The 12,050-nt window shown below is 45.8% G+C and overlaps 1 protein-coding gene across 1 annotated transcript in view; it reads right to left on the reverse strand.

The window, feature by feature from the left end:
* The window catches only part of STAB2 (stabilin 2), an 88,583-nt gene that overhangs the window by 10,395 nt on the left and 66,138 nt on the right, over positions 1-12,050 (reverse strand). Inside the window, exons 50-61 of the mRNA XM_038183810.2 lie at positions 11,663-11,722; positions 10,954-11,130; positions 10,784-10,873; positions 9,826-9,972; positions 8,607-8,663; positions 7,730-7,853; positions 7,318-7,467; positions 4,685-4,789; positions 4,131-4,238; positions 3,297-3,490; positions 1,027-1,168; positions 529-662 (exon numbers count right to left, since the gene is read on the reverse strand). Coding sequence (XP_038039738.1) covers positions 529-662; positions 1,027-1,168; positions 3,297-3,490; positions 4,131-4,238; positions 4,685-4,789; positions 7,318-7,467; positions 7,730-7,853; positions 8,607-8,663; positions 9,826-9,972; positions 10,784-10,873; positions 10,954-11,130; positions 11,663-11,722 — 1,488 coding nt within the window. The remainder of the gene's footprint in view (positions 1-528; positions 663-1,026; positions 1,169-3,296; positions 3,491-4,130; positions 4,239-4,684; positions 4,790-7,317; positions 7,468-7,729; positions 7,854-8,606; positions 8,664-9,825; positions 9,973-10,783; positions 10,874-10,953; positions 11,131-11,662; positions 11,723-12,050) is intronic.

Raw genomic sequence — 12,050 nt, forward strand, 5'->3', positions numbered from 1 at the left:
TTCCTTCCTTTGAGGGGAAGGAGCCAGAAAGGCACAGTCAATTTGACTCACCCTTCTGAAATTAAATGTTACAAGCCCAAGGTGTGATGCTCATCCCACTGACATCAACCAAAAGACAATAATGTGGAAATAGCTCTGTTATGTTAATAGCAGTTGGAGAAAAGATTCCCAGAAAAAAACAACAAAATAAATAAATAAATAAATGAAAAATCACAGCACAAGTCCGCAGTGTACATTTCTTTAAGAAGACCTAATAATTAAAACCCTCATGAAACCCTGACTTCACCATCTGGACAATTAGAAACAAGAATCTGGCAACTGAATTGCTTTCAGTGTCATACGGGCTGGCATGAACACACTAACCAGTCCAAAAACTGCTCCCAGCCAAACATATCCTGGCATGGGGAGGAAAAATAAGAGGGAAAAAGAAGCTTATAAGCATCAAGCAGCCCCTTTGCTCCTCCCTCTCTGTTTACGCTGTGGCTATGTCCATGGCAGGGATCTCCTCCCACACTGAGGCTGCGTCACCTTCTGCGCGTACAGCAGCTGGTTATACGTAGCGATGGTGGCTGACTCGTTGGCGCAGGCCTCCTTTGCCTTCTCGTAAGTCATTTTGTACTGCCCTTGTGGGGACCGCAAATGGAAAACTCCAACGGTGGTATCTGTAAAGAGAGAGAGGAGCCAACATTTCCTGGTGGGGCTTCCATTTCTGGATCAAAAGTCAACTGCGCAGCAGGGAATACCTGTGACTTTTATGCAATGTAGTTAGGACAGACTGGGGGTCATGGGTGATATTTCTATCTGGAATGCCTTCACCTGCTGCTTTATAAATCAAGTATTGTGAAGTATTTATGCACATGTTCTAAGATGAATCACGCTTACATCTCATTGTTTCCAGGGGACATGGGTAGAGGACTGAGAGGGCTACTAGACACAAGGATCCTGGCCAGAACCACTGACAGTGGCGCGGTGGCACAGGGACGAGGATGTCCCTTTTCCATGGCATGCACTCTGTGCCATCCTCACCTTGGAAGTGGAGATCAGCACAGTCCGCGTCAGGGTGGCACTGCCCATTGTCTTGCAAGCAGCGGTTGAGAGGAAGCTGCATCACCGAACAGTTCAGCCCATCGCCGATGTAGTTATTTTTACAGTCGCACTTGCGTTTGTCCTGGTTGGAGAGAGAATGAAGAAGGCCAAGCCAAGTATTTAACTGGCATAAAAGTGGTACTTCAAGTGATGTTCTGAACTGCTGGAAAAATGTCACTTGGTGTCACCAGCAATAGGCAAACAGAAAAGTTGCTACTAACAGCCGTGATTCAAAAACCTGCAAACTGTCACACTGACATTTGCTCCTTTAAGCGAAACATTTATGCATGTACTTAGGTGCTTTGCTAAATTAATGCCAAGGCATAATTCCAACCGCAAAGCTAATAACACATCAGAGAATTATACATCATGGAATTAACAAAAACGGATGACACACCAATCAAAATGATATTTAAATGTCTGGGCATGGAAGCATGAAAAGAGTTTAGCAGTCCACTGATTGTAATACATGGAGAACTATAAGCCAAGCAGGATTTGGTGACACCCAGTGACTGTGGTGGTTAACAGCTGGAACAGATTAGCAGCAAGGCTTTTCTAGAGAGTTCCTGGAAGACACATCAGGCAAACCACCAAAACAGAACGGACAGATGATCCCAAAAGCACCAAGACAAATGCTGGATCAAATCACTGCCACAAGTTTTCCTGAACAACGTTGACCTTGCATACCAAGAAGACTGTGTCATGTGGCTGCAATTGCTATCTAAGCTGCGTCTGGTCAACCAAGTGATGTTATCCTCCCAGCTGTTCCTAGGTTTAGCAATCAAAATACATACAATTTAATGCTACCAAACTCCTATTGCAAATAGGGATAGCCAATTAGGGAGAGCTAAAAAGAGAACAGAAAAATTGCACATGCAAAATGTCACATTTGTTGTTGTAGTGGGTTTACGTGGCAAGGTTTTGGTAGCAGGGGGCCATAGGCGTGGCTTCTGTGAGAAGAATCTAGAAGCTGCCCCGTGTTAGGTAAGGGCCCTGCTGCTGGTCAGGGCCAAACCAATAAGCGATGTTGTTTGTGCCTCTGTGAGAACATATTTAAGAAAGGGAAATAAACCAAACCAAACCAAAACAAACAAACAAAAAAAACACGGCTAGGAGATTGAGAGGAGTGAGGAACAGCCTTGCAGGTGCCAAAGTCAGCGCAGAAGGAGGGGCAAAGGTGCTCCAGGTGCCAGAGCAGAAGTCCCCTGCAGCCTGTGGTGAGGACCATGGTGAAGCAGGATGTCCCCCTGCAGCCCATGGAGTACCATGGTGGAGCAGGGTTCCATGCTGCAGCCCGTGGAGGAGACCACGGTGGAGCAAGTGGCCCTGCGCTGTTGGAGGCTGCTGCCTGTGGAGTACCCCTGCTGGAGCAGGCCCTGGGCTGGAGCTGCAGCCTGTGGAGAGGAGACCACTCAGGAGCAGGAGGTCTGGGGGGAGCTGCCGCCCATCCGTGGGGGACCCGTGCTGGAGCAGTTTGCTCCTGATGAATGGACCCTGTGGTACGGACCCGTATCTGGAGCAGTTCTTGAGGAGCTGCTGCCTGTGGGAAGCCCACGCTGGATCAGTTCATCAAGGACTGCATCCCATGGGAGAGAGCCATGTCATGACACAGGGGACGAGAGAGACCCTGAGTCAAAAAAAGCGGAGACAAAGTGCCACAGACTGACTGCAGCCACCCTTCCCTCGTTCACCTGTGCCGCTCGGGGGGAGGAGGTGGAAGAGGGTGGATGGGGGGAGGTGTTTTTGGTTTCTTTCCTTTGTTTCTCGCTTTTCTAGCTTGTTATTAATAGGCAATAAATCTTACTATCTCCCTATGCTGAGTCTGTTTTGCCTGTCACGATAATCATTGAGTGATCTCCCTGTCCTTATCTCAAACCTTGAGCCCTTTGCATGGTATTTTCTCCCCCTTTGCCTTTGAGAAGAGGGAGTGATAGAATGGCTGTGGTGGAACTTGGCTGCCCACCCAAGTAAAACCACCACAGCTGTAGTACCTCTTTCCTTAGAGCAAAGGTCTCAAATTCTTTCTCACACCTCAGCTGAAATGATGCCAAGCTGATGTGGAAAGCAGGCTGGAGTTATCTAAAGACTGTTTTGGAAAACAGGGGGCTTTGAGAGGCACAGAGTACGGTGCCGCTGGGAAGAAGACTTCTGTTGGCACAAGTAAAGAAGTGCCCCAGACTTCCTGTGGAAACTAAAATTATTCAACTTACAGGTCCTGTGACGGTGCAAATGGCATGTTCATGGCAGCCTCCGTTGAACCCGTCAGCACAAGGGTTTATAGGAAGGCAAGTAAATCCATCTCCTTTGTATCCCTTCTGACAGCTGCAGAAGACCTTCACCCCAAGCTGTGTGCATTCGGCTGCCTTGTGGCACCCGCCGTTGTTTTGTTTGCAAAGGTCTTCAGCTGTGCAGAGAAAAGAAAGTGCATCAGTGAAGTTTGCTTTTAAAGAGGATGTTCTTCACAAAGACAAAACACCTCAAATTTTTTTAAGGTACGCTAAAAACACTAGAACACCTGTTTGGGTAAAAATACTGCTTGGGTGTCCTGAGGAACTTGTGCAAGTGCTACCCCTGTGGGCTTTGGAGCCCTTGTCAGATGTCCTTGCTTTAGGAGAAATGGCATCAACAACCAGAGATTCTGCTCTGCCCCTTGGCAGTTTGAGAGACCTGCCTTTTGGGGACTCGGCTCTAGGCAGGATGACTTTGAGGATGTGAGACACCTGACTCAGAGGTGACTGTTTCTGAAGCGATGCTACGGAGTAGCTGCATTGCCTAAAGTCAGCAAAGACAATCCTGTAAGTGCAATACTGCTGAAAACCCTGCTGTTTCCAAAACATGACTGAAGCATGGTTCTTGCTCATACTCGGGCATGGCGAAGCCTGCTGCAACCAGCCACCTGCCTCTGAAAGCACTGATGTGTACATCTTCTGAATTTGTTACACTCACAGCATTTAAGAAGTTTTTCAGCTTGAGAGCCACCAACATTTCCTGGTGGATCGTAAACCCACATTTTGTAGCAGCCATGAATGTGAGAGGGAGCTCACCTATGCATGTGATCCCATCTCCGTTGTAAAGAGGCTTGCATTGGCACGTGTTGTTCTCCATGCAGACAGCGTTGGCGGAGCAGCTTGGGGAACACACTGGCAGCAGAGCTGTGAGGAAGGCAAAACAGCAGAGATGAGAATATTTATATAGCAATGCCCTTGTTTCAGAACAATGCCCAAAACCCTTGGGCAGAAAGGAAAGCCCTCACAGCAGTCTTGCTAACTAGACATTGTAAATATTTTTTATGACTGCTTAGCTGTTGGATAATACCTTCCCTCACATAGCCCCAAGCACCTCCACAGGGGAGGCAAGTGCTCATATTCCTATTTCATGCAAGGCAGGGATGTGAAGAGGCTTGTTCACAGTCTAGAGCAGTTATGTACACAGCCTCTCTCTGCAAATCAGTGCTCTTGGGAGCTCCCTTAGCCTCCACTGACAGCTTCTGATATTATTAGCACTTTCTATCTCTTCTCCATGCAACCCCCCTGTTGACTTGTGAGTGCTGTCAACCCAGAGCTCCACGTGACAGGGTCCATGGAGGTGAGGCAGAGACCTAGCTTGGTTTCACACAGCCGGCCAGTCCATCCTGTTTCACAGAAACATCGTCCTGTTCCTGAATATCCTTCCTCACATTGGCCATTGTTCTTGCATTCGCAGACTGCAAAAGAAATGCAAAAAGATCATTTATAAAGTTGCCATTGGGAGAGGAGAAAATAATTCCCTAGAGAAGCATCCTCTAGACTGTTAGTTCAGATACAGTATTACCTTGTAATAATTTAGTTAAGTTTAACCTCACTGTTTTTCACCATGAGGCCATGCATGCAGTGGACCTAACTGCCTGGAGCAGCTGGACTGTCTCCGTTCTCAGAGGTTTGCAAGCCCTAACAAGATCTGGAAAGCTGTGCAGAGGAAAATGATCTGGGGGTGTTACCTGAACATGAATGACCCAGAAGTATGCCCAGGTGGCCAAAAAGGCCAACGGCATCCTGTCTTGTATCAGGAATAGTGCAGCCAGCAGGACCAGGGAGGTGATCGTCCCCTGTACTCAGCTCTGGTGAGGCCACACCTCATATAGTGTGTTCAGCTTTGGGCCCCTCACTACAGGAAGGACATTGAAGCCCTGGAACACATCCAGAGAAGAGCTACAAAGCTGATGAAGGTGCCAGGAACACAAGTCCTGTGAGGAGTGTCTGAGGGATCTGGGGTTGTTTAGTCTGGAGAAGAGGAAGCTCAAGGGAGACCTTATTGCTCTGTACAACTGCCTGAAAGGAAGGTGTGTGGAGCTGGGGGTCGGCCTCTTCTCACAGGTGATAGAACTAGAGGGAATGGCCTCAAGTTGCACCAGGGGAGGTTTAGGTTAGAAATTAGGAGACATTTCTTCTCAGAAAGAGCAGTCAGGCATTGGAATGGGTTGCCCAGGGAGGTGGTGGAGTCACCGTCCCTGGGGGTGTTCAAGGAAAGGTTGGACTTGGTGCTTAGAGACATGGTTTAGTGGGCGATATTGGTGGTGGTGGTGGTGGGATGTTGGTGGGACCGGATGATCTCAGAGGTCTTTTCTAACCTTATTGATTCTATGCTATGCTATGCTGTTCTATTCTACCTACCCTGAACTATGTTTTCTGAGCTTAGAGCTGATTCCTGCTTTGGGCAGGGACTGGACTGGAGAGCTTCTGACATCCCTTGCAACCTGAATTATCCTGTGATCTTACGATTTTATAATTGGCATTAGTTCAATGGGACTCTGATAATGAGTATTGAACTGCACAGTGATAGGAGTAGCAAACTGCACAAAGAACCAGGAAGGAGTTAATGGTTGAGATGAAGACCCAGCTTGATCCTGTCCTAACATGCAACACCTGCTAGTTGTGGGGAAGCATTTTAGCCAGAGGTGTGGGGGAAGAGAGAAGGTCTGTCTGATTAAGGAAGCCAAATAATGAGGTTAGTGAACTTTGCTGTATAGATAAGTTATCTGTAATGTGTTCTTTAGGTTTTATACATTTTTATGACTTAAAGCTTCTGCATTCCCTTTGTTCCTTTCACATGTGGGGCGTTACCCTTTGTGCCATGTAGCTGAAGCATGGGGGGTTACTTTAATCCATGGGTGATGTCTTTCCCCCACTCTTTTGGTGCTGTAATAATTTTCATGCTGAGTCCCTCCTGAAGAATTATTAATAACTCTCTGTTTTATAATATAATGAAGTGTCATCCTTTCTTGCCTCATCTCTCTTCCTCAAATGTTCTTGTTTAATGAGTATAATGATGTGGGATTTGGTGAAATTCTTGTTCTGTGAAAACTTGGTCCTGCTCAAAAGGATTTTCATGCTCTGACTTAATTTTAGTCCATTTACCTAGTTTTTGGTTGGTGTAAGTATGCATTAAAAAGAAGGGGCTATAAGACTTCTTTGTTGTTATTAGTTTGAAACTGATCGTGGTATCTATCAGCTTAAACGAAATTTATGCTGTGGTGTCCTATAACATGGAAAAATTGGAGATAAACTTAGTCCTGAGCATTGGTATCCAAGCCTGATACCTTGCTCTCAACCTAAAGGTATCTAGCCTCTAACACCCCAGCCCTATGCATTTCATGAACACTACAGATGTACACAGTTACGATGGAAGTGTTAATATGGTAGCTTCCCCTCTGAAGGTATTATGTTGAGAAAACATTTGAGTTCAAAGGATGATGTTGATCCTGGTTCCACCTCAGCTATGTTTAAGACTACAGCAAAGTGGATTATGTGAGCAGTTTCTTGGCTGCTGTCCCTCTACAAAAACTGCCTTCATCTCAGTGCCCTTAACCTTCTCTTTTGAAAAAGTAGTGCAGGGTCTTGGCCTCCTGCAATCCTCAAGGAGCTGTATTGCTAAAATGCTGACCTGCCCTTTATGGGGATATGAAAGAAGGCTGTGCTGTAGTTGAAAATGCTTGGTAGCCCTGGCTGTGCCTCAATTTCACGTTACTTACTTGCCATGCAAAAATAGGAAAAACCCTTCAGGGAAAGCAAAGGAAAGCTACTGCCTCCTCCTCCATTCTGAGATCTCGAGCCATCCGTCTGTGTGAGGAAGTGCTCAAGAGAAACGGTAGCATTGGAAGGAGGACGAGTTTTTTGGTTTACTTAAAAACCTGTCACTGACAAAATGGCTTAGGCTTGAGGTGGGCAGCAGTATGGAAAGGAAACTTAAACGCACGTTTGCAGTTGGAGCCGTATCTGCCTGGTAGACACAGCTCACACGAAGTCCCATTGAAGCCGCTGTCGCAGCGGCACTCTCCTGTCCCAGCATATCCATCATCACAGGAGCCGTGGTTATTGCATGGTGTCTCTGGACCCCCTGGGCAAGCTGAAAAGTGTTGTGTTTTTTTGTTTGTTTTAAAGAGAGAGAGAAAAAACAGAAATAGGTTGTTGAGCTTAAGTGCACGCTTATTCATTGTTGCTGTTCATTATTGTTCTGTCGAATCTTGAACATGGAAATACGAATAAATGCATCTCTGGTAGGATTTGTAAGAGCAGCTGTGATGCTTCTGACAGCATGCTTCACATGCTGAGATCCTTGAGATGCTCTTACAAATCCTGTCAGAAAGGCTGTGCTCAGGGGGTCCTACCTTGGCAGTCTGGCCCGAAGTAGCCCTTGCAGCACTTGGCTGTGTGGATGAGCATGGAGCAGTTCCTGCGGCACCCGTCCCTTCGCAGCCCGTAGGTCTCATACGTGCATCGGTAGATCCCTTCCTGGGCATCACGTGTGGCAGTGCGGAGAGGGGGAAAACACAGGAAGATGAGTGCTACATGGAGGTCTGGGTTGTTTTTCTTTTTTAATTGCCATTTCTGCTATACATTGAATCAAAACGTGATGTGGGAGGCTGCAGTCTTCTCACTCAGCTTGCTAAGCTCTGTTAACTAGGACAGAGGGGCTACTCTGAAGTCAATTGAAGTACTTGCTATGGCAGATGCTGTGTGAGGCCAACAATCACCCCTTCACTATGTGGGTGCTTGCCTTGGGGTAGCTTTGTCCCTGGGCCTTTATGGTCTCACTTTAGAGTATGGTTTCAGTGTTGAGGATTCACTCTTTTTGACAAGCAACTTATTCGAGTTGTGTATGTGAATCACAAAATGTTTGAGGTTGGAAGGGACCTCCAGAGGTCATCTAGTCCATGCCCCCTGCTCAAGCAGGGTCACCTAGAGCATGTTACACAGCATTGTATCCAGGTGGGTTTTGAACATCTACAAAGAAGGAGACTCTACAGCCTCTCTGGGCAGCCTGTTCCAGTCCTCTGTCACCTGAACCGTAAAGAATTTCTTCTTCATATGGCAATGAAACCTCCTGTGATTCAATTTATACCCACTACCCCTTGTCGTATCACTGGCCACCACTGAGAGAAGTTTGGCACTATCCTCTTTACATTGTCCCCTCAGGTATTTGTAGAGCTGAAGTACAGAGAAGAGCAAGTTAGGCTGCTTAAATGCAAGATTTTAGTGTATTACCTTTGGTTTTGTCCCTGGAGGGCACTTAGAACCACTGAAACAGCTAGCACAGTACCCCTGTGTACAAAATAGGGGAGAGAAATTAAACACAGTCTCAGGAAAAGGCAATTCCAAACTGACAAGAAGTGTCTGTTTGATGTGAGCAGTAAATATGAGCAGAAAAGAATGCAGATTTGTCATGTTTGAAACAGATTTCTCTCCTTTCTCCAAAGTTGTTGTAGAATGACAACAAAATAGTTACCTTAATTTAGTGCCTTGAAATACAAGAAGCAAATGTTCGTACCAGAAGAAATTTACTCCTGATCTAAACAAGCAAGTAAACAAATATTGATGTCAGGTGCATCAGATCTGGCTGTCTAATTTGGAATACTGGTAATCAGTTACTTCTCAGGAAACACTGACCCAACCTGATGGCATTATATCCATTTTGTTTAACAAAATCATGAAACAAAAAGGTAACTGAAGCATACAGGCTATGAAAAATCACTGGGTTTATAACTGAAATATAAACTCCAAGATTTTTTTCAGACTAATTTCATGAAAAGGTATTTACTTCTAAGTATTTTTTATAAATTTTGAATTAAACTAAAGAAAATTTGATCTTTAAACCATTTAACAATATTTTATTTGGGAAATACTGAAACTAACAAGGGCTTCAAAAACAAAACCACTAGCTAGGGAGAGAAGGAGGATGCTAAGCTGCCTGAGCCTGTCAGGAAATCCCTGTTTTACCACCATCACTTGGTCCACTTTTAGCAACAAGTGCCTGCCCTCTGAAAAATGCTATCAGTGGGGTGTTCAATGTCAGTGATGAATTCCAGAAACCTTCCTTCTTCCTATGGATGCCAACATGGTCCTTGCTGGCAGTGTATGGGTACCCTGAGTGTGCTGGGTGCATCTGGAGATCTGTGAGTATCAAAACTTCCTGTTTGTAGGTCACATTGAAGTTCATGGAGGAAACTTCCTCCATGCTAGCAGTGCCTATTTAGGTGTGTTGAGAGAGATTTTGTGAAAGCAAGAAATATGAGAGACCAAGGGCATAGCTCTAACCAGTGTGGTGGATACAAAGCACAGGTGAATCCAAACTGAAGTGATGAGACTTAACCATGGTTGTGTCAAAGCAGCTGTGAGCATTGCCCCTTGTTCTTCTGAGGCCAGTGTTTGGCCTGTGGGCTGTGGCTTCGGTGTGTGGGAGAATGATCAAAAAAGCTGGACTGACCATGAATTCCACGGCGAAGAAGCTGTCGCAGCGTCCCCCCAGGCTGGGGTCTGTCAGCAGGCAGTCAATGCCATAGGCGATGCCCCCGTCGAACTCCAGCTGCCGCTGCACGATCTTGCACTGTCTGTCATTCAGGAAAAGGGCGCCCTGAGAGAGGGGATGGGGAGAGTAGTGTGAAAAATGGTGAGACAGTTTTCTGTGGGGCCAGATTGGATCCAGATCCTGGATGGAAAAAGGGGATGATCCTCCCTCTGTAGGAATGCTCTGATACACAATGGTGTGTCAAACTGTCCTGTAGGTAACCCTGATGACTGCAGGGGCCTGAAATCAATTTGGAGATCTCTTTTCCTACAGATTACAGTGCTACAATCTCACAGATGCCAGATCATGTCCATTTACTAAAGCTGACAGTGTCCACAGTTGTACACTCTGTAAGCTTAGCCACATGTGCGGAGGCAGATGCTTGTCTGAGAATGTGTGGGTATGACCTGTTTGCAGAGGAAAAACACGCCATTGTTTTGGCTTGATGGGTTGCATACTTGCCTACAATCTTGGCATGTGAATGCTTGCAAACCAGAGTTTGCACCCAGATGCTGTATCCATGAGGCTTCTGCCAAAGCCAGCTCTGTCCTAATGGTTTTTCATAGTGTATTTCATTGTAGGAGAAGTTAATGTGATAGTAATTGTCTTTTGAGGTATCTGAGAGCTGTTTTGAACAAATAGCATCTTACAAGAGAGGAAATGACAACTCCAAAAAATCTTGCAAACCATCTAGCCTGTTGAATGGGTTGGGGTGGCTGCTGCAGTTTTGTGGCTATTGGCGTGGACAGGCAAGGAGAAATTAAGTTTTGGTGTTACTGATCCTTTCTAGGGACTGAGTGCAGGCACAGAGCGGATTGCATGACTGAATCCAATGGCAGAGGTAAGGGGTAGAGGTGCTGGCAGGGAAAATACTTACAATCTCCGTGTTATCTCCACAGCTAATGGTAAGGTTGGAGCCCTGCAGGGTCTTCAGTGAGGTGGAGCGAGGGAGTTGGTAGGCCAAAACCTGGAAACAAGGGAGATGTGCGTGCCCAGGCTCCCCTGTCTTTGCCTTGGCAATAGTCCTAAAAAAAGCATGGGTCTTACCTCAGCGTCACGGATGATGTGGAATTTGAGGTACTGCACCAGTTTGTCCGTGTTGGATTTCCTGAAGAGGAAGTCCTGCTGTTCCTGAGGCAGCCCACGGATAGCTGTGTCCGTGGGCCAGAATAGCGTGACGGGTTTGTGAATGGGATCGTTGATCAGCCCAAGCAGGTTGTTCTTCTGCAACATGCCAAAATTCTATGTGTATGAGATTAATGCTCCCTCTAAAAGGATATTGACCCTATGAGGTGAAAGCTGGCATAATTGAGATGCAGTGGCCATGTGGGCTGCCTGGTCACCAGCTTGCCAATGTCATGACTTTAAAAAACAGAGTTGAGTTGCCCAAGTTGAGTTAAATGACCCAGAAGTGTTTCATCTGCCCACCAATAATCAATCATATTGCAGACCTAGCTTTGGGCTTAAAGTCATACTTGGGCCAAACCTTAGCCATGTAATTTGACATGGTAGGATGGAGCTGGGCTGGAAGGGGAAAGCTGGTCGTGGGTCTGCTTGACATCTCCCCCATGTCTGTTGGAGGGAGCCAGGTGGTGACTGGGGGTGTCACATACCTTGTTGTGAGTCCTTTGGCTCCACTGAGCACCATCCTGCTACTGATGTTGTGCACCCTGTCTGTGCTTTTTTTTTTTTTTTTTTCTTTTCTTGTATTTGTTTAAAACCTGTGCCTGATGGCTGCTGACTCTTGTCCACTTACCTCTAGCAAATTGCTGAATAGGATGTACCCATGTTTGGCTGCAACCATTTTTAGACTTTCCTACAAAGAAAGGAATAGTCAGGAGATTTATCTAATAAATACATCATATAGATATTTTAAAAGCAGATATTAGCTTGCTTTCCCCTGTTAAGCTTTTTGTTCTGAAATCAAAGCCTATGCAAAAGCCCCATGTGCAGTTTACTCAGGAATTATATTTATGCTAAGAACAGTGTAAGAGGAATTTTAAATATAATGTTAAACTTATATAAAAATAACTTGACGTTGACAAATAAGGTTGTCTTAGTAATGCTGCTTCTTGTATGACTTGCATGATAACTACAGTTACTGTTAGATATAAAAGCCCCTGAGATGAAAGTGACAAAAAGCT

Source organism: Anas platyrhynchos, chromosome 1 (genome assembly GCF_047663525.1).
Source record: "Anas platyrhynchos isolate ZD024472 breed Pekin duck chromosome 1, IASCAAS_PekinDuck_T2T, whole genome shotgun sequence".
NCBI classification, from domain to species: domain Eukaryota; kingdom Metazoa; phylum Chordata; class Aves; order Anseriformes; family Anatidae; genus Anas; species Anas platyrhynchos.